Source organism: Magallana gigas, chromosome 3 (genome assembly GCF_963853765.1).
Source record: "Magallana gigas chromosome 3, xbMagGiga1.1, whole genome shotgun sequence".
Taxonomy (NCBI): domain Eukaryota; kingdom Metazoa; phylum Mollusca; class Bivalvia; order Ostreida; family Ostreidae; genus Magallana; species Magallana gigas.
Window position 1 is genome coordinate 25,099,936 of NC_088855.1, and position 22,277 is coordinate 25,122,212.

The 22,277-nt window shown below is 33.6% G+C and overlaps 1 protein-coding gene across 1 annotated transcript in view; it reads left to right on the forward strand.

The window, feature by feature from the left end:
- LOC105340331 (CTD nuclear envelope phosphatase 1) overlaps positions 1-22,277 on the forward strand; it is a 28,254-nt gene that overhangs the window by 1,523 nt on the left and 4,454 nt on the right. The window contains exons 2-6 of the mRNA XM_020072188.3: positions 4,537-4,603; positions 7,612-7,730; positions 10,693-10,764; positions 15,862-15,978; positions 19,479-19,590. Of these exons, the coding sequence (XP_019927747.1) occupies positions 4,537-4,603; positions 7,612-7,730; positions 10,693-10,764; positions 15,862-15,978; positions 19,479-19,590 (487 nt within the window). The remainder of the gene's footprint in view (positions 1-4,536; positions 4,604-7,611; positions 7,731-10,692; positions 10,765-15,861; positions 15,979-19,478; positions 19,591-22,277) is intronic.

The following is a 22,277-nucleotide window of genomic DNA, read 5'->3' on the forward strand; positions in this document are numbered from 1 at the left end:
TATGGGACGTAGACAAAAAATTTTGTTTGATGAACTGTAGTTTTAGCTCGTTCTTTTTCCCACGCACACTGGTTCTAAGAGCTGCGCTCGCTATTATATGGGATAACTACTACACTGCCTTAGACATTTTAAGAGGAGTGTATATTACCCGGTACATATCATTTATTGAATGGTTGATAATTTTAGTCATTTTATGCAAGCCTAGACCATGTTAAAGTTTTAAGGTGGTATGGGACACATCCACTTCCTATTGAAATAAACAATAAAATAAAGTATAACAATGTTTTCCCCAGAAAATGTTTGATGCATGGGGGAAAGTTTTGTGTGCTGTGCGGCCCTAAATCACTGCGCGTAATAATAATATAACCATTTGATGAAATGTACTACATGATATGTACTATAAATGATGCATTTTCATGAAATCTACATCAACAAGTATTATTTCAGTTCATAATTATATTTTAATATATACAATTTTTCTGAGTTTTTTTCTTGCAAAACTAATAGCATTTTTTTTTTCAAAATCATTTTTTTCAAGTGACTGGCCTTCACAAGTTTTCACAAGAAATATAGATTCACAAGGCAGTTCAACACCATCTTCTGTCCTATTCTTTTTTTTAAAAATTATTATATGGAGGAGATTTTTTTTTAAGGGGGGAGGGGGTTGAACAAGAAATAGACAGAACAAGTCCATACAATTACAGCAAACTTGATTCAAACTTATTCTGGACAGTTAATATTTTTTGTTTAAATTGGGGGTTTATATGATTTGTACACAGTCAATCATTTTCATAGGCATACTATATACAATGTTTCTAGTCATGTGATATCGCTTCCGTGTATTACCTGCAATCAACTGTAGTTTTTTAGCTCACCTGAGCCAAAGGCTCAAGTAAGCTTTTCTGATCACAATTTGTCCGTTGTCGTCATTGTCGTCGTTGTTGTAAACTTCTCACATTTTCATCTTCTTCTCAAGAACCGCTGGGCAGATTTCAACCAAATTTGGCACAAAGCACCACTAGGTAAAGGGGATTCAAGTTTGTACAAATGAAGGGTCACACATTCTTTACAGGGGAGATAATTGAGAATTATTGAAAATTTGTGGGTATTTTTCAAAAATCTTCTTCTCAAAAACTATTAGGCCAGAAAAGCTTAAACTTGTGTGGAGGCATCCTCAGGTAGTGTAGATTCAAGTTTGTTCAAATCATGGTCCCCTGGGGTAGGGAGGGGCCACAAGAGGGGGATCAAGTTTTACGTAGGAATATATAGAGAAAATCTTTAAAAATCTTCTTCTCAAAAACTATTAGACCAGAAAAGCGCAATCAAAATGGGAGCATCCTCAGGTAGAGTAGATTCAAGTTTGTTCAAATCATAGTCCCTTGGGATAGGGTGGGGCCACAATGGGGGGGATCAAGTTTTACAAAGAAATATATAGAGAAAATCTTTAAAAAATCTTCTTCTCAAAAACTATCTGGCCAGAAAAGCTTAAACTTGTGTGGAGGCATCCTCAGGTAGTGTAGATTCAAGTTTGTTCAAATCATGGTCCCCTGGGGTAGGGAGGGGCCACAAGAGGGGGATCAAGTTTTACGTAGGAATATATAGAGAAAATCTTTAAAAATCTTCTTCTCAAAAACTATTAGACCAGAAAAGCGCAATCAAAATGGGAGCATCCTCAGGTAGAGTAGATTCAAGTTTGTTCAAATCATAGTCCCTTGGGATAGGGTGGGGCCACAATGGGGGGGATCAAGTTTTACAAAGAAATATATAGAGAAAATCTTTAAAAAATCTTCTTCTCAAAAACTATCTGGCCAGAAAAGCTCAAATTAAAATGGGAGCATCCTCAGATAGAGCAGATTCAAGTTTGTTCAAATCATGGTCCCTGGGGGTAGGGTGGGGCCACAATTGGGGGATCAAGTTTTACACAGGAATATATAGAGAAAATCTTTAAAAATCTTCTTCTCAAAAACTATTAGGCCAGGAAAGCTCAGATTTGAGTGGAAGCATCCTCAGATAGTGTAGATTAAAGTTTGTTCAAATCATGGTCCCCGGGGGTAGGGTGAGGCCACAATTGGGGGATCAAGTTTTACATAGGAATATATAGAGAAAATCTTTAAAAATCTTCTTCTAAAAAACTATTATGCCAGGAAAGCTCAAATTTGAATGGAAGCATCCTCAGATAATGTAGATTCAAGTTTGTTCAGATCATGGTCCCCGGGGGTAGGGTTGGGCCACCATTGGGGGATAAATTTTTATACAGGAATATATAGAGAAAATCTTTAAAAATTTTCTTCTCAAAAACTATTAGGCCAAGAAAGCTCAAATTGGCGTCTAACCATCTTCAGATAATGTAGATTCAAGTTTGTTCAAATCATGGTCCCTGGGGTAGGGCACAAAGGGGGATAAATTTTTATATAGAATGAAAATCTTTAAAAATCTTCTTCTCAAAACAAATAGGCCAGGAAAGCCCAAATTTGGGTTGAAGCATCCCCAGATCGTATAGATTCAAGTTTTTTTAAATAATAGTCCAGGGGTAGGGTGAGGCCACAATGGGGGATGAATTTTTATACAGGAATATATAGAGAAAATCTTTAAAAATCTTCTTTTTAAGGACTATTTGGCCAGAAAAGCTTAAACTTGTGTTGAGGCATCCTTGGATAGTGTAAATTCAAGTTTGCAAAATCACAGTCCCTAGTGGTAGGGCAGGGCCGTGATGGCGGTTTGAATTTTTACATAGGAATTTTTAGAGAAAATCTTTAAAAATATTCTGGGAAAGTTTTCGGTTTAAAACTCAGTACTTAGTATGAAAGCACAGGTTATGCAGATTTAAGTTTGATGAAACCATGATTCCTTTGAGAAAAGTGGGGCCACGAAATGGGGGGGGGGGGGGGGGTACATAGGAATAAAGAAAAATATTTTTACAGGTACAACAACAAAAGGGGCTTGGTATTTACCAAAAAAAAAGAGGTGGATAAAAATTGGCAGATTTTCAATTTTTTTTTTAGCAAGATCTACTGTACTTAGTTGTCAAGATATTTTGATACTGTAATGCTAATTTGATCAGAATCAAGGCAATTGTTGCTCAGGTGAGCAATGTGGCCCCTGGGCCTCTTGTTTTCTTTATTGAGTACATTTTCTCAAGTTTCCAGTATCCTTGCGGCAAATAAACAGTTCAAGCATATCGAAACCAAGCTAACACCATCGAGTGAACTTCAACCATGTGCTAATTTTAGATCTTGGAAAATCCGCCACAACACCTGATAGTTGTGAAGATGTCGAAAAAAAGAACATTATTTTAAAACAAGAAGAAATCGCGTCTCTATTTATGCATTTATCACCGACTAATAAGCTCAGTTTTAATATATCTCAATCATAAGCTAAGTCCTTTAACCATTAACCACGTGTACCCCCTTGCAGAGATCGATGTCGAAGTTAACGACACTCACTGCGGGTGCAATAGTCTTATGAAGATTGAGCGAAGAAATGGCAATTTTATATCTACTAATTACTGTTAAGATGTGAAATAATTGGTAAAAGAAATTGAAATAAAAATGCATAGCGGGAAGCATGGTGGCACTGTGTAATGCATGGCAGGGGATCTTCAATGCATGGCAGTACTGCCATGCAAAAAAATTCCCAGGACGAAACTTCAGGGCCCCCACCTTTTGTCGCAGCAAAAATTGAAAGACAGAAAGTGAAGTTATAGATAAGCTAGACTACACTACCCCCAATGACAATGAGTCGCAATTCATAACTGAGAATTAGAATTGGATAACAAAACTGTCAATCTTGTGCATATGAAAATCAGGGCCCTGCTTTATGGGCACCCTATAGCGATCAGTTTGTCAATCTGACATCACTTGTCTGAAGCATATTTTTTCTCTCATACTCTACCCACAGAATTTTTTGGGTACAGTGTACTTGAACAAAGCTTGTTTGTTAATGTGAAGGTCATATAAGACCTCTCCGAAAAATTGTTAGGCTGTATATGGCCATACTTCAGAGCTTTTGTGGATAGAAACTAAAAAGTGTGTAGTGACCTTGAACCAAATTCAGTTTTTCAATATTAACTTTTCCTTTTTGGCCCAATCTTGCTCAGACTTTACCAAAAGATGCCTTAAGGTAAGGAGTGTGCAAGGACCAAGTTTCTATGTCAGATGTCTTGGTCATACATGTACAAGGTTGTATTTTTTCCCCATTGACCCTTTCTGCTTTATATTACACCCATAGAAAGCCCTTTGATAAAGGATGTGGGATGGTTGTAAACCAAATTTCTCAGAGGTCCCCTAAAAACTTTTTCATCTTATAAGGGTAATATTGTCCTTTATTAAAGCTAGCCCTTTGAAATGATCACAAAGTCAATAATGTCTATTTGTATATATATTATTAAAAAAAACCTTTTTTTCTTGGTATTGTAGTAGAATAAAGTAAAAAAAAAAAATAAATCCAGTATGCATACCCCTATAGATGAAAGCTTGAGCATTGCATTTGTTTGTTTTTTTATTATTTTTAAAATCTTGTTTCCTCTTTCTTTCGCAGGTTATACAATACCAGACGGTGAAGTATGAGGTTATACCACTGTCTCCCCTATCAAAGCATAGGCTTAGTGAGTAATTTGTAATTTTTCTCCAATTTGAATGTAAGGTACTGGTATATGCATGATTGAAAAATTATTCATGATTCATATCAGAAGTACATATGTAGTTGATGTTCATGTTATTATAAAATATATAGTTCCAAGAATTGATGCAGTAAGCATGGTCCCATTTTCATTCTGAATTTTATACAGAAATGTAAATGTTTCGACTTTTCGTTGTGATATTTTAATTGCACATTTTCATCTTCCAACTTCTAGTACCGTTTAATTGCTTCAAAGAATTTAAATTAATTTCTTCATTAATACAATTTATTTTTACAAACCCATATTTCAATGTGCAGTGCTCCTGTTAAGAAAAAATTAGATTTAATTGATGTTGGTAGTTACTCTTTTATTTTATTTGATGCTCTGTATCAATATTACATGTTTTGACAAAATTGGTTGAAAACATACATTTTGTACTGACTAAAACAATACATTTACCAGTTTTCATAGTTTCATCATATATAATTCTGGTCACTTCATTTAATTTACACCAACCCAGGAAAACATTACATACCTTGAATCGGAATCAAATTAAAGTACTGAAAAGCGGTAAGCAAGCATGTTTTCAGGTTGTTGGGAATACATGCGTTAAGATATCATTTTGGGGCACTATAGAGTTCCAATACAAGTTTCATCTTTAAAATTCAAGCTTGTTTTTATTGTAAAATTGTGGTTAATGCGGTAGTTTACATATTAAGATAAGTTCAAACATTTATTGTCCAGCAATTATCGAATTTGCCGTGAGAAAGAAGTTAAGAAGATATCTGGTTTATCGAATTGGCTTGGTAGGGTTAACATTTTTGCCTCATGAAAGTGTCTTTGAGTTTTTTATACAAACTTACACACGTTTATCAAACTACTAATGTTCTTATAGCAGCTGGTACATTTAAATCTGAAATCCAGTTAAGTAAAGAAATACCTTTAATGTAACACTAGCTACAATAATGTAGCCCTCTGGCTCTCCGACTTTTTTATATCTGATGTTTACTGGAGAGGGCTACAATCCCATAGGATCTTCTTAATGGACTAAATGGTGCAAAATTAATTTTTTCATGGGGCTGACTTCGGTCTGAAAAGATCATTTTTATACCCCCGCAAACAAAGTTAAGGGGGGTATATTGGTTTGACCCTGTCCGTCTCTCTGTCTGTCCGTCTCTCTGTCTGTCTCTCTGTAGAAGCAACTTTTTTTTTAAGATCAGACAAGATTTAATGATTTTATGAAAGTTTTCATTTTCCTTATTCTATATATTGTACACTGATGTTGAAAAGTAAGGGAGGTAATCCTTACAGATTTTATAAATTAATTAATAGTATTTAAACACTCTAAAATATATTTATATAAATACATCCAGATGGAGGATTTTTGTCTTTATGTCTTAACTAAATTTATTTTTTATAAGTATTCTATCAACTGACATTGCAAAATTTTTGTTTGTTAATGATCAATTCTTAGGAGCTAATAAGAACATCAAAGACAAGTTTGGCTGAAATCATTTGTCCCAAGGGGGCCATTATCTGAGCCATGGTTTAGATGGAGCATGTGTTTAGGAAAAATTGATAATCTGTAAAATGGGCCATGGTTTTGGGGCTATTTTAAAACTGTTTCATGTAAACCAAAAGTTTCTATCATTATAAGGAAATAAATAATATCATTATTAATAAAGAAGTGAACTATTTTTAGAAGTTGTTTGAATTTATTAGTCAAGTATATTGAAGTGACCCAATAGTGCATTAATTGAAATGAAATTCAAAAATTACTGATATGATTTTATTGTTTTGGCAATTTTAAAATTGTTTGTAGTATAAAATCATCTTTTTTACATATTTTTACATAGTATGGTAATTATGGTTATGTTTTGGGAGTTTATTAATCCCCTACCAGTTTTCATATGACTCCGTTAAGCTGATTCTATCATACCTATTGTTGCTCGGGTGAACTATGTGACCCATGGGCCTCTTGTTTATCAATAGGATTTACATTTTTGCTCTGTTAATGAATTACTGAACTTCATTATCAAACAGGCAGATATAGTAGCTACTAAATATGTACTGTAATAAAGGAAAAAAGAAAAAATATATTTGAAAAATTAAAAAATTCTGACAAACCGACCCTACTTTTGTCAGCATGAAAGCAGAAACAACCCATTTTTTTTAGGCTTAAGTCAAAAGTAAGTTCCATCAGACCATTTAAAAATCCTTGTTCAAACCATATGTTATTTTCCCTAATAGCCCTGTCTGACTCATATCTGACATAAAGTTTGCTTTTGGGTAAAGGGATTGCAGTGACCTTGGACCCTGTTTGTAGATAAAAATGTATAGGTCAAAGCAATCTCTTTGAAATCCAGTTTTGGATTGTCACCTGTCTCAATGATGCATAGTCTAGTTTTATAGTAATTTTTGTCCCCCGCCCCAACGCGGAGCGGGGACATAGATATGCCAGGCGTGCGTCCGTGTTTCCGTCCGTCACACTTTTTTGTAAGCGCTCTCATGCCTACAAATTTTGATGGATTTTCATTAAATTTATACCAAATGTTTATACCACTATTACCTTGGTAAATTTCGAAAATCAGCATTGGTTGATACTTTTTGTTGGAGTTATGGGACTTTCTGACATTGTAAGCGCTCTCATGCCTACAAATTTTGATGGATTTTCATTAAATTTATATCAAATGTTTATACCACTAATACTTTGGTCAAGTGCTTTTAGATTGTAGTATTTTGGATATATTTGCGACAGGAAAAATAGAAAAAAAAAATGGGTGGTGGGGGTAAAAATATGTTCCTCCCAACCTCCCCACACATTTAATTCTGGAACAGCCCTGTATGTTTGAAAATATTGCAATTTCATATACAGTATACTAGTATACTGCTTGACCGGTGGGGGACCTAGGAATTCTATTCTTGTTATTTGAGAATTAATGATTTCTCAGAAAATAATTAAGAAGTAATGCTGTGAATATTTCATTTTACAGGTATGTTAAAAAAGAAAACCTTAGTTTTAGACTTGGATGAAACTTTAATACACTCTCACCATGATGGTGTTCTCAGACAGACGGTGAAACCAGGCACTCCACCAGACTTTGTTCTTAAGGTTAGTATGAACACTGAACATTGCAACATAAATAAAAGTAAGAATCAAATTAACATTTTTATGCATCAATGGAAAAAAATAAAACTTTGAAAATTTGTGAAAAATACTATGAAAAAATTTCAAGCAAAGCAAGTCGCCCCCTAGGTTGGTCACTATGTAATAATAATTGAGTCGTTTAATGGATAATGCTACGCAATAAAGGTTATCTGTCACGTGACTGAATTTTAGTTACTTTCGATGATATAAACTTACTCGATTGTTGCCGACCTGCTGCCTTCAGCGACGATTTTTCGATAGTCGGCGACTATCATAACAACACTAATGAAAACCTGGCTGGTCAGAGTTTGGACCATATATATTTACAAGAGTAACCCTGGTTTCTTCTATGTTAAGATCAACAGCAAAGAGATTACCTTCCCAATGTTTTTTAATATTGTGGATTTGAAACTCAAAATTATTAATGAACATTATGCATACTCCACGAGCATTAGACTTATAAGAGTTAAAAATACACTGATATCCCCACTGTGATTCAATAATAGGTTCACTTTCCGTTATACAATGTGTGTCCTGTAAACATAAAATTGAATAACCCTTTTTTCTATAAAATTCCAAAACATCCATATGCTTTGATATTATAGATAAACCCTGGCAGTCAATCTTTGCAATTTTTATGGTATCACCTATTGTTTACTGTAAATATTGATAACGCAAGCAACTCCCTACCTGAATGAATAACATATACACAGTAATCTCTCGCACCTAGTTTTAATTTCCTTTCACACACTGGCATCTCACTTGCACACAGGTAAGCAGTAAATGTCACTTCCGGTAAGGCCGATCCCGATCTACTTTCAGTTTGTCAAACCGATCCCAAGTTAAATTGATGTTACAATGACTCCGCTATTACCGTTTGTTTTCAACTTACCTTTTACTTTGAAATACCATCCGCCCGACCGCCCGGGACACATAACTTTTGGCACAGGTGAACAAATTTGTTTGTACGAGCGCCCGACTGGACGTGGATATTTTTTGAGCCAAGTGTATATAATAACGGAGACAATGTTTTGAGATTTTTTAGCTGATTCTTGTCATGCTATTGCTTGGCTTATATGGTCATTTAAGAAGTCAAAACAAGCGTTTAATTCACGTAGACAATGCTTGACATGTGAGCATGGCGATGTAAAGTCCCAGTCATACTACGGAATAATGCAGGGTAATCTCAGCAAGATTCGTTGAGACTGAAAATTTTTGACGTACATCCCTTTCGAATCTCAGACCAGTGGGACACTTATGGATTCAGTAAAATTTGCCCAAAATTTGGCCGGTTGTTATGATAGAAGTAAGCGCTGAATTAAATCAACATTTTACTTTGAACATTGTTTTAATACCCTAGCAACATAAAATGTTAGTTTCCTACTACTAAATGATTTAAATTCCACTTAATATGAACTTCTTTATATTTAATTCATTTTAACAATCAGGGATTCGGATAAGACATCTGTCAGATTTGTTAAGAGTAAAGACTTGACGAATCTCACGGAGATTAGTGGACGATAACTTTACAACCAAAAACAACAAGTTTATGAAATAACAAAATCAAAAAACAGCTTTTTGAATGTTTTACATGCAAATTAAAAAAAATAAACAAATGTCATCTATTTTTTCCGGGCTGGTTGAATTTTTACAGGGCTGACAAATTATAATAGCTGTCAGCCCCGAGTGTCTAGCTAGTTTTTTAACGAGTTTAAAACACTGCTATTATTCGTGATAATTTCATAAAAATCTGTTGTAGCATTTGAGATATTTGAGTTTTAAGAAAAATGTTAAGAAAAAAAAAGAATAAGAATAATAGTGAAAAATAGAGAAAAAGAAACCTAACAAAAACAATAGGGTCTTCCGTTGGAAACTTGCTTTTACTTTATGTCCCTTTTATGATGCAGTTAAACGTTCAAAAGATTGATGATATGTACGACTTGATAATGACGATATACAACATACAACATTTCTTCACAATGTTTATTTTTAATAGAATTTGTTGATGTAGTATGTGGGCCCAATAGTTTAACTAAGGGCCTATAGGCTTTGAAAAGTTAGGAGTCCACATGGCCCCTGAGGTTTCAATCTGATACAAACATTGATTAACTTTAAATTCCAGTTCTTTTTTCTGTGCATCAATCCCACTGTAACAATTTTTAGACAGCAATTGCAATCATATGACACTCAAATTAATGTCCAAAACAACTCGGTTTGTTAATGTGTAATTCCGGATGAGTTTAAACGATTTGTAAACTGATAATGCATGAAACCTCCCGTATGATCAAACGTTGTATATTTCTACTTATTTCAGTTGTCATAATCCAAAAATAAAACATCTTTTTTAACTCACAAAAAAACCATTAAATATAATAACAAAATGAAACATTTAACTGAAACACATCAGTTTTTGGTACATACCTGTTACACGATAATATTTCAGCTCAAAAAGCAAGGTTTGTGCAGTTTTTGGACAAAAAAAAATTAAGCATACTGTAAATTCCTAATTAAAAGCGAGAAATTAATGTCCGCATAAAATCGCAAGAAGCACATCTCACGGATTTTTAAAATCTTACTTTTATTTTTGGAGGCATGTAAACTATAAGAAATTATGATAAAAATTGACCTTTGCAATTTAATATTCTCTCAATATTATTGATGAAAAGCAGTTGAATCCCAGCATTAAATACTTGTATAAAATAAGGAGTCTACAGTATGAAGCATCAGTCCTATTCTCCAGACTTGAGATCTTAGTGGATTTTTTTCTTTCTTTGACTAGAAAGAAAAGAAAAGAATCTGCATTGTCAAAGAAACCCTGTATAAATCACAAGTGCCCTTTGAAGTGCAGTACACCTGTATTTAAACTGATCCTAAGGGAAGAGTAATCGAATTTTTAAAATCAGATATATTCAAACTTGTTTTATAGGTCAACATAGAAAGGCATCCTGTGAGATTTTTTGTCCACAAAAGGCCACATGTAGATTACTTTTTAGAAGTGGTAAGTAGTAGTGTTTAATTTTTTTCATGAATTCTTTTGTGTATATATAACGAATTTAAAAAGATCAGCGTGTACATGTCTGCAAAAATAAAAAAAACTTTATTCTTGTGTAAAAATCTATTTCATTCAATCATATTTAGAGCTCAAAAATAGATCCCCAGTCAGTACATTTAATGAATTCTATTACATTTATTCATTGGGGTAAGATCTGCATTTGACAGACCCTGAAGCGTGCTACTGCACATCTAGAACAAACTGTACCATATCCTGCAAGAAACGAACCGTATCATTCACAAAACGAAACGTACCGTTCACAAAGCGTACCGTACCGTTCACAAAAAGAATTGTACCGTTCAAAAAGCGTGCAAGATAATTTATGCAAGACCCACCTCCAGACGGAAAAAAAGCGTACTGTTCCGTGCAATAAGGGTGCAACTTCCATATTCGGCTAAAGTCTTTCAATGAATACGGACGGAGATTATCGCTGATCAGTTAAGTTAAATTTTTTGCTAAAATTTTTTATATGGGATTAGATAACACATACTCAGATTTAAAACTGTTATTCTTATTAAAACAGTTACAAAATATTTTAATTTAATTTCCTTTCTAAGACTGTAATCATTTCTTTGGTTTTCGACAAAACTTGCATCGCCGATTTCTTAAACATTGTAAACTATTAATGTTCACACAATTCGTGGTTATACTATTTTGATTATTTTAATGAAATGTTTGAAACATTGGGTGTAGATGTGCTGTAGTAAATGACAACCACATATTACCGGTGACTCGAGTGATTTATACTTCAGCTATTTATGTAGCAATAAATAAACAAAAAATCACTCTTTTATGATAAATTATAGATAAATACATGTACAAAATCTTAGTAAATTAAATGCAAGCATTGAACGAAAAAAAGTACAAGCATTCCATAAAATAACTTTCAACTTTATTTCCCGCATAGCTGGTAATGGCGTTGTGATTTCACATATACAAAAATCAGAAACACAACAGCGTCTTTCATCTTGGGTTCTATGCACAACAGGTGTTATTGTCTTATTTTGTTTTTTGGCAGTTATTATACCCTCCGCAAACAAAGTTTGGGGGGGTATATAGGAATCACCTTGTCCGTCCGTCTGTCCGTCCGTCTGTCCGTCCGTCTGTCTGTCCGTCCGTCTGTCTGTGCAATTGTGTCCGGTCCATATCTTTCTTATGGAGAAACATTGGAAGTTCTTACTTCACACAAAGATTGCTTATGACCTTAGGGTGTGTCATGACCTTGACCCAAGGTCATTCGGGCAAGGTCAAGGTCACTGGCAGAAAAAATACAAAATTCGTGTCCGGTCCATATCTTTGTTATGGAGAATTATTGGAAGTTCTAACTTCACACAAAGATTGCTTATGACCTAAGGGTGTGTCATGACCTTGACCCAAGGTCATTCGGGCAAGGTCAAGGTCACTTGCAGAAAAAATACATAATTCGTGTCCAGTCCATATCTTTCTCATGGAGAGTTATTGGAAGTTCTTACTTCACACAAAGATTGCTTATGACTAACGGTGTGTCATGACCTTCACCCAAAGTCATTTTGGCAAGGTCAAGGTCACTATCAGAAAAAGTGCAAAAATTGTGTCCGGTCCATATCTTTGTTATGGAGAAACATTGGAAGTTCTTAATTCACACAAAGATTGCTTATGACCTAAGTGTGTGTCATGACCTTGATCCAAGGTCATTTGGGCAAGGTCAAGGTCGTTGGGAGATAGTGCAAAATTCGTGTCCGGTCATTATCTTTCTTATGGAGAAGCATTGAATGTTCTAACTTCACACAAATATTGCTTAGGACCAAAGGGTGTGTCATGACCTTGACCCAAGGTCATTAGGGCAAGGTCAAGGTCACTGGCAGAAAAAGTGAAAAATTCATGTCCGGTCATTATCTTTCTTATGGAGAAGCATTGAATGTTCTTACTTCACACAAATATAGCTTATGACCAACAGTTTAAAAAAAAAAAGGGAGCAGTTGTTATTTATAGAAAATGGACGGTGAAATTGATTCATCCAATATTTTCTATAATTGGAAAAATACACGCATTATGATTTTTATCTTAGCGGGGGGTATCAATTGTGAGCTTGCTCACAGTACCTCTAGTTGTACTTTACAACTAACTCTGTATATTTGGACGCTTAAACAGGTGTACACGAGATGCCAGTATTCACATACCATTGGATATCGCTGCGCAGACTGTTTAGACGAGACCTTAAGTTTCCCGTGTTAGCCATGATGACGTTACTTCCATGCCTTATAGTGTTTATTTGTAGCTTGTTTCAAAACATATTCACAAACTACACCATGATTATATGCTGGATGTTCTTCTCTACACTGTCAGCATGTGCCATGGCTTTAACAACTCTCTTCGGTTTCAGCATAACGCGTCAGTATTCCTTTACGACAGGGGCAGTCAACCACACTTTCCACGGACACCTGTTAGGTAACTCATCACAATCTGTCGTGTGTATAGTCTGAATATATCTTACTTCTACTTTGTTAGTTTCATGGCTTTTCTTAATCTCTAAAAAACAAAAGAACTGTCTGTAGATATGTACACAACTACACATATGACTATCGGCGCGTGGATCCGTAGAACAATTCAGCGACTCTATACATGCATAATTTTCACAAATATTAACTTGCAATAAAAATATCATTCACCGGGTACATTAATTTAAAAATAAACTGATTAATTGCATTGTAAATAGTTGAATGGGATTATAACATTTTGCAAGTAGATGTTAGCACAAACACAGCTCTTTCAATCTAATACGTGTGATAAAGTTTTAGTCATTGTGTTGAAATCGTTGTGAAAACCATGAGTCTAAAATAAATGAATTAAATTCATACAAATAAAAATCTAATAATTCTAAATTGTTTGCACACAATTACATACACTCTCAGAGAGAGAAAGAGAGAGAGAGAGAGAATGAGAGAATGAGAACTTGTGTGTTGATTATACATGTATTTCTTAAATTAAAGTTTTATCACTGAACTGTATTATTTCGCTTTAGTTTTCTATAATTGTTCATTTGAGCGGGATTTTATCTCAGGACTCCACGTCCTTCGCCTGTCAATCAGTTTAAGTATAACAGTACAGATCACGCCATGTGCAGCGTGCTACTTGGCTCCTCCTATATGGCTAGAAGAAAATTATCAAATGAAAACTTTTTTGTTTTGTGTTTTCTTAAATCCCTATTAAAAAGACTGTTCCTATTTGAAATTATTCAACAATAATTTCCCTCCGACTTAATGATTACATAACTCATGTGCTGGCGGTCAGAGTCTTTTTCCCTTGCTATCGTATTATTTTTGTTACTAGATAAATTCTTAATGTATTTTATTTATCACTTTTAACATTCATTTGTTGATTACCGGGTATATTTTTCCGTGTCCTTTTTACAACTAGTATATGTGTAAAAAGGTAAATAAAATATAAACATGTTAGCATTTGTAAAACGTCAGCTAAATTGCATGCATACAGTGAAGAGCAGACACTTGTTCAACGTAATGATAAATATCGCCATTAAATGCTATTGACTTGTGTTTATCCAGTTGCGTACATATCGTAAGAAATATGTTACATGTACATGTATAGTTTAACGGAAAAACAAAAACTAATAGTCATATTTTGACTATACACGCAATCTTAGTTCAGATAAGAGAAGCGATGACGGGTTACATGTAGACCTGTATGATCTGTGTATACGAACAAGTGCAGAAAATCATAGAATCAATATTTAAATGAATAAAAATTTGTGTCAAAAAACAATATAACAGTTGATTTCAAGATTTCTGATCTGAAATTAATTGTTTATCTTATCATTAACTGCGTGTAATTTTACATCGTCTATTCATTAAGGGAATTTGATCGGCAATAGTATTACTGTACAGTAGTACCAAATAAAGAATGATCATACGAATTATGAATAAAGAAAAAGAAAGATGCTTGTAAAAATAACAACTAGCAGAGAATCAAGACAACGATAAAGGAAACTTAAGAAATGTCGTAATAAAGTCTGGGCAAATTTTCATAGCAATTTTAAATGGATTAGAAATATTTAATGACTTCAATTCAAGTACATGTATAGAAATAGAAACTTAAGATATGCTTTGTAAAATTATCGACAGCTTGCTGAATTAACAAAGATATATCAGATTAAAGTCAAACAGTTATTTTTATCTATCTTAATGATTACATTTATCAAAAATTAAATACTAATAATAACAGTCTAATCAAAATAAAAATTACCTCCGCTTCCCGGTTGTCACTGAGTACCTGTTTCACGAAACATATCAAAAACAGGGGAATGGATGGAAGTTCTGTATTTAAGTAGATTGAAATACATTTGTTATATATCATATAAATAAACAAAAGATCTCATTATTATATGTCATAATAACCACCTTGCTGAAGTAGATCGAGAAAATCAAAGCGTTCAGGCCACACCTACTTCATTAATAAAGTGCACAAACCGTTTACAAAGCATGCAGCTATTTTTAGCAAAGGGTACTGTGCAAGAAGCAAACCGTTCCGTTCACAAAGCGAACCGTACCGTTAAAAAAGCGTAATGAACCGAACCATGCAACTGGTGTAGTAGCACGTTTCAGGGTCTATAGATAGCATCCTCATTTTTTATATGAATAAAAGAGATCATCTATATTAAATATTATTATGTATCAGAAATTGTTTTTTTTATCCTTACACTTCAAATGAACTAACATTTAACATATTAAATAACTTACATTTTACATTTCATTGATTTATGTGATACAAATCCTTATAGATATATTTTTTATATTAAACTGAAATTACTATCCCAAAATATTTAACAATGTGATAATATCAGTGAAACTCTTTCTAACCATGCTGGGCAAGCAATTCAATTTTTGTAATAATAATTTCTTGGAAAAGGCAGGGTCAAAGTCTTATATGCAGACTCAAAATACTGGGCAAGGTCAGTATATCAAAGAGTTTTAATGGATTTTTTTTAAGGTTACCATCCTTCTTCATTCTTATTCCACAACCTCCACATTTTGTTTCTTTATTTACTAGGTTAGTCAATGGTATGAACTAGTTGTGTTTACAGCCAGTATGGAAATATATGGTGCTGCAGTGGCAGACAAACTAGACAATAATAGAAATATACTAAGAAGAAGATATTATAGACAGGTATTTATCTCATTTCCTTCCTGCTTAGAGCTGAATTTTTTCAATCCTTTTTAGCTCACCGAGACGAAGTCGGAGGGAGCTTATGCTATACCCTCAGCGTCAGCGTCTGGACCTGGTTAAGGTTTTTGTTGAGGTCCTGTATCTAAGTTATTACCGTATTTCACGGAATTTAGGTCGATACTTTTTTCCCCTGACATTTGGACCTCGCCCTATTCATCGCTTCGCCCAATTTATGTTTTTTTTTTTTTTTTGGTTGGAATTTTGCAAAAATTTATGCAACCCTCCAATAAAATCATGAGTGTTTACTATAATACTGCTTGAATTTCTGTGTAAAAATCGTATGGATTTTAATCAATATACTGTAGTAATTTATCATTTAAACAAAATTAAATGTAAATAGATTTATTTCTTCTTACATTTCTTACTTAGATCACTGACTGAATCATTAAATGCTGTCATGCATTTTGATCGTGTGCTTACGATAAACAGGAAATCGATTTCGCGTGGTAAAAGTAAAATGAGAACCGTACAAAGGATAATTACGGGGGGAAATATCGTCGGGTAGAAATAAAAAAAAAACAATTTGTTTTCATAATAGAATACATGAACAAGTTTTTTTTCTGTATATTCAATATAAAACTTTCGATGAAATTTTAGCCAGGTGTCTCTGAAATCAGTCTGGGTAGCGCTGACTTTGTTTATACACAGTTGAACTCTCGGCACGTGCTACTCATGCCTGCAGGCTTCAATAAGATCAGAGGTTGACTCGTGTGTATATACACAGTAAAAAGTCACATAGAGACACAGGGTGGCATGTGCTACCGTAGTCATGCCTCCAGGCTAGGTAACAATCCCCCGGTTAACACCAGTTTGTACACATGGCAGGGAAGTAATAAAAAACGATCTTAAATTAAAACCGGCTGTACTGAATTATTTGGTTTGAAAATTTTGACGCAATTTCAGACATTTTCTTACGATGTTTTCAAGAAATACATTTTATTTCCCTTTTGTTTAAAACTGTGAAATAAGATTAAAGGCTACTATATGATAACGTTATTGGTTTAAACCATTTATTCATTAGAACTAGCGGTAATTTTTCGACCAATTCTTCGAAGTCGACCTATTTATACTTTTTTTTATATTATGGCTAAAAACGGCCTCCTTCGCCCAATAAACCGTATCGACCTAAATTCCGTGAAATACGGTACTTAATTGTCCTATCTTCACCAAACTAGCATGGATGATGCATCTGATGAACTTATGAACTTGAAAGACTTGGATGCTGAATCTTAGCCATGAATTTCAGATGTTAGAGGAGGTTAAGGTTTTTGGAGCAGGTTGTTTATTCAGGCGACACTTGTCCTGCAAGGTGATAATTGTTTGATGATTGCCCATACCGATACCTAATCTATCATCAACACCAACCGTTTTATGATAATTTAGAGACGCAATGAAAATGAGAAATTAATTGCGACAAAACGATAATATTGAGCCATGGTCAAATTTAAGAATTATAAAACTGTAAAAATTATGCTCATCAGCATCATTGTTATTATAATGATTATTGAAGAACAAATTCTTACAGCTGGTGAAGGATTCATACAGTGGGAACAATGGGTGATACTCAGACATGTCGATCATCTCGCAGTACAGTAATACTGAGCAATCTGGTCTTAATATGATGCATAAAATTAATAATTATTATGAATTTATTCACTAGTTGTTTGTATTTAGTTTTTGAAAACATCCAGTTCAGTATATTTTAGTGAAAGAAAATGTTGCTAAGCATGTGCGTAAGGTTAGCACTAAATAAATGGCTAAATCATAACATTCGGTAGGAATAATTTTAAAATCCGTCGGTCAACCCGGAAAATTCCGATCTCTTGAAAACTTGAACTCTTAAAACCTTGAACTTTTTCCTCGGTACCAGGGACTTTGAGCTATCGAGATTTACCTGTGTATAAAAACCGCCAGTTACATCATCAGCTGCTGTGGTGTAATGGTAGCGTGTTGGTTCTGTTTAACGTTCTGATTTTAAGGTTAAGTGTTTGGAACCCGCTGTCAGCGCATATAAGATTTTCAATGAAAATAATTGCCTTGCTCTATTTTGGCATAGTATGCTTTTGCTATATGAACCCTCTGTATACTATGCGAAAATAGATGTGTATTGAATATACATGACTGACAGGAGGCATGATAATGTATTATATGTTACAATGCCATAACATGATACAGTACAATAATTTATTGTATGATATATCATATAATACAATATCGTTTTATACCATGCAATACAATATTGTAATAAAGATTACTAACCTTAATGCTCATATAATATAATTGTGGTCCTATAAAGGTGATGCCTCATCTCGGTGAACTCAGTGAACTATGTATCTTTCATGAAAAAGGTTAGAGATTTCCATCAACGAGGATTGAATAATAAATCTTGAAAATGCAAAGGATTTTGATTAAGAAACTTATGGTCCCATGATTTCCTATGCACTGGCCTTTATTCATAATTTTGTCCTGCTGTAGCAGATTTTCTAAAAATTCAACTCTGTAATGTTCATGTTTATAACCTAAGCCATTACTTATACAGTAGATTCCTTATTTTACGCAAATTCAGAATTCTGCAATTCCACCGTTTTTTATTAAACCACTAAAATATTTCATTTTGAGCATCAAACTTTTGTTTTAATTGAATGTATCATATATCCTATTGCAAAAATATAACAAATAAAATAAAAATTAAAAAAAAATAACTTTCTTTACTTGCGTCAGTGAATTATTGTGATTTATGAAGCTTTGATAACAAACAATAACAGTTATAATTTCTGAGGATTTATTAATTTTTTGGCAATGTTAAAGTGATCATAAAAAATGAAAAAATTAGATCATGGCGATACAAGGTTTTACAACATCCCATACAAGCTCATCTTAGGGCGACCTTTTAAGTATGAATAAACATAAATATGTCAGCCAATCAGATTTAAGATTCAGTAAACAAGTCTTGAAATAGTTTGATAGCTTTATCTCTTTCACTATTAATACTCATTTGTGTTTTATGCTAAGTTTTTCCCGCCAAAATTGTATATAATATCTGTCCAATCTGCTATTTTTCTGTAAATTATGCAAACAACAATAACACAAACTTAAAATCGATGCATGCACATGACTATGGCTTTGTTTACTACATGTGGAACCTTGTGAATGTAGGTTCATCATTGAAATACGCCTTTGAACTACCAGGCAAGATTTCGACAGCAGTGATTTAATTGGCTGTTGGAAAGGTTCTGAGATGACCCTGTGCGGGACATTGTTAGATCTTGTTGGAGCGGATTTAAATTTCTGATTAATTATTCTTTAAATTACAAGGAAAAATATGGATCTTTTAATTTGGACCTTTTGATTTTTTGTTTGAAGTGATGGCATAGTTTTTTTAGTGATTTGTTACCCTGAATGAAAAATTAGTTTTTAATGCATTCTTTTTGTCTTTTCAGCATTGTCGATTTGAATATGGTAGCTATACTAAAAGTCTGGTGGAGATAAATGAGGATCTGTCAAGTGTTTTTATACTAGATAATTCACCAATAGCTTACAAGTATTATGAAGGTATGGATTAAAAGGGAGAACATCATTAAAGGAAACATTACATTCATCATAAAGTAGTATAGGGTGAGTTAACCATGCATCGAACACATACCTTGGATTGGACAACTTTGGTTAAAAATATTCAAATAAATGTGCATGCGCTCGTAGTGTTTCATATATCCCTAAATTAGAACTAATGAACTTTATGATTGTTAAGAATTGGACAGTCACATTGTCAAAGAAATGGCAGTATGGGCACTGTAAAATGACGTCAAATACGCCATCATTGAAAATTCAGTTGCGAACATTATACACAAAGGCATTATTTGAATGTTGTGCATTTGATTGTGAATTAGTGACAATGCACTCTCTACCTAAAATAATTAGGAAGAAGTAAGTTTAAAACAAAATTTGATTAAAATAAGTGTAAGAAATTTGAACAATTAATATGAAGGTCATTTTTACTTCATTTATTCAATTCCCCATTGAGCGGACACAAATAAACCATGGTTCGAACAGTTTTTAATGCATCATTTCCTCTAATATTTAAAATGGTTGGTGCCCATTCTGTGTGATATACTTTCAATGTGAAGTAAAATAAAATTTTACATAATAATTGATACAAACATTTTCCTCAGACCACTTAAAATTTGAGTTTTACAGACACAGCCTTTTTAATCCAAAGTTCCTGTAGGAGCTGGCACGATAAAGAATTCCCTCATGATAAATATTCCTTTAAACAGAAGCATTAGTCAAAATTCATGACTGTAGATTCGAGGATTTACATTAAAAGAAATCTGAAAAGCAATTGAATAAACTTTCTTTTCCGAACCTTTGCATTAAAACCAGAAAATACTGTTACTTTTAATCTCTACTGTATAGCTGTTCGATGCTTGGTAAATATTGTCCGATTCATGGTGAAATAGTTCAACACTTCTTTAATTTGCTTTATTTTCTACATATTTAACAATTTCACAAATTTTCTCCAAGAATTAAGCATGGGGAAAACCTGTAACTTTTAAAACAAGTTGTATCTACATTTGGACGATAAATGATGCATGATGAAAAGGAAAAATCCAAGGGTGTCTGATGCATGGTGAAATCACACTACTAGCTGCAGAACTGTAGCTCCACAGATCATGGAGCTACAGTTCCATCAATACAAAAAAACTGTATATTTATTGTGCATAAAAAGTTTTCATACCAAAAATTTGCTGACACATTTTGCTTTAGATTTCATTACTGTACTCGCCTCAGAAATTACATGTTTAAATACAGTTGAACTTCGATATCTCGAACACCGATATCTCGAATACAATAGATATGTCGAAGTGATTTTTAAGTCCCAGCCACATATTTTTTAAAGTATTTTACCCTCGATATCTTGAATACTCAGATATCTTGAAGTTTTTAAATAGTCCCATCTAGTTTGAGATAACAAAGTTTGACTGTAATTCTTAATGGTGCAAGCCCAGCATGAAATTAACACATGCAATTGGTAAATAAACAAACAATAAAATGTGTACACATGTAAGGCCAGTCCTGTGTACAGTCATCCGGAACAACTATTGATGTCGGTAGCTTTCATCTTATGAAGAAGGGAGCCACCCGTGTGCGTTGAAGTGTAACTAATGCCCTATAAAGAGTTACTGTGTACACAAGAGAGTTGTCAACCAATTAAACAAAGGAATATACAGGTGTAAGAGGGTGGGAAATCATTATTACACGGTCACAATCCTATCAGATGAACTGAAATTGACATTTTTTCTTATCAGATTATTAGGAAAAGATATAAAGGGATATATAAGAAATGGTTCGGTGTTTTGATATTATATCAGGTTAAGTGGAACCCTCTATACTAGAATATAAGTTATATATATAAAGTGTGAATTCTAGGAACTATTCCACCCAAGTGACATTGAACTGAAATGATATTATGAGTTAATCATGGGTAATTACGGAATACAAACTATTAAGTTACACACTAACCACAAATCAGAATACAGCCGGTATATACAGTTATTATTGCATTTTGTAAATAATTTATGAATATTTTGCGATTTTAGTTCCTGCGGATTTTTGATACCAGCAAAATACAGCAGATAATAAACAATCACAGAAAATACCTGTTGTACAGTAATTAAATGTTATGAAAATTCATTGACAATGTAAAAAAAATCTTGTCAAATACCATTTAGACAGTAAAGTTGAAACTTATATGGAAGCTTCCTCAGGTAGTGTAGATTCAAGTTTGTTCAAATTGTGATCACTGGGATTAGGCAGGGCCACAGTTTTGGAGGGGGGCCAAATGTTTACATAGGAATATGTATAGTAAAAATCTTGAAAAAACTTTTTCTGGAAAACCATTTGGTCAGAAAAATTGAAATTCAAGTTAAAGCATCTTCAGATAGTGCAGGTTCAAGTTTGTTTAAATTATGATTCCAGGGGGGGAGAAGGGGGAGCCACAATTGGGTCAAAATTTTACTTAAATTGTACTTAATTGTACAGATATTTTCATATTTGATTTATTAAAGCTGTTTGGATCAGTTAAGTCAGTTTGGAATAGTTGCTTAAGTGAGTGATGTGGCCCCTTGGCCTCTTGTTGTAAGGATGGAACTGTAGCTCCATGTTTTGTTGTTTTAGATTTTTAGCTCACCTGAGGTAAAAGCTCAAGTGAGCTTTTCTTATAACTTTTTATTCGTCTGCCT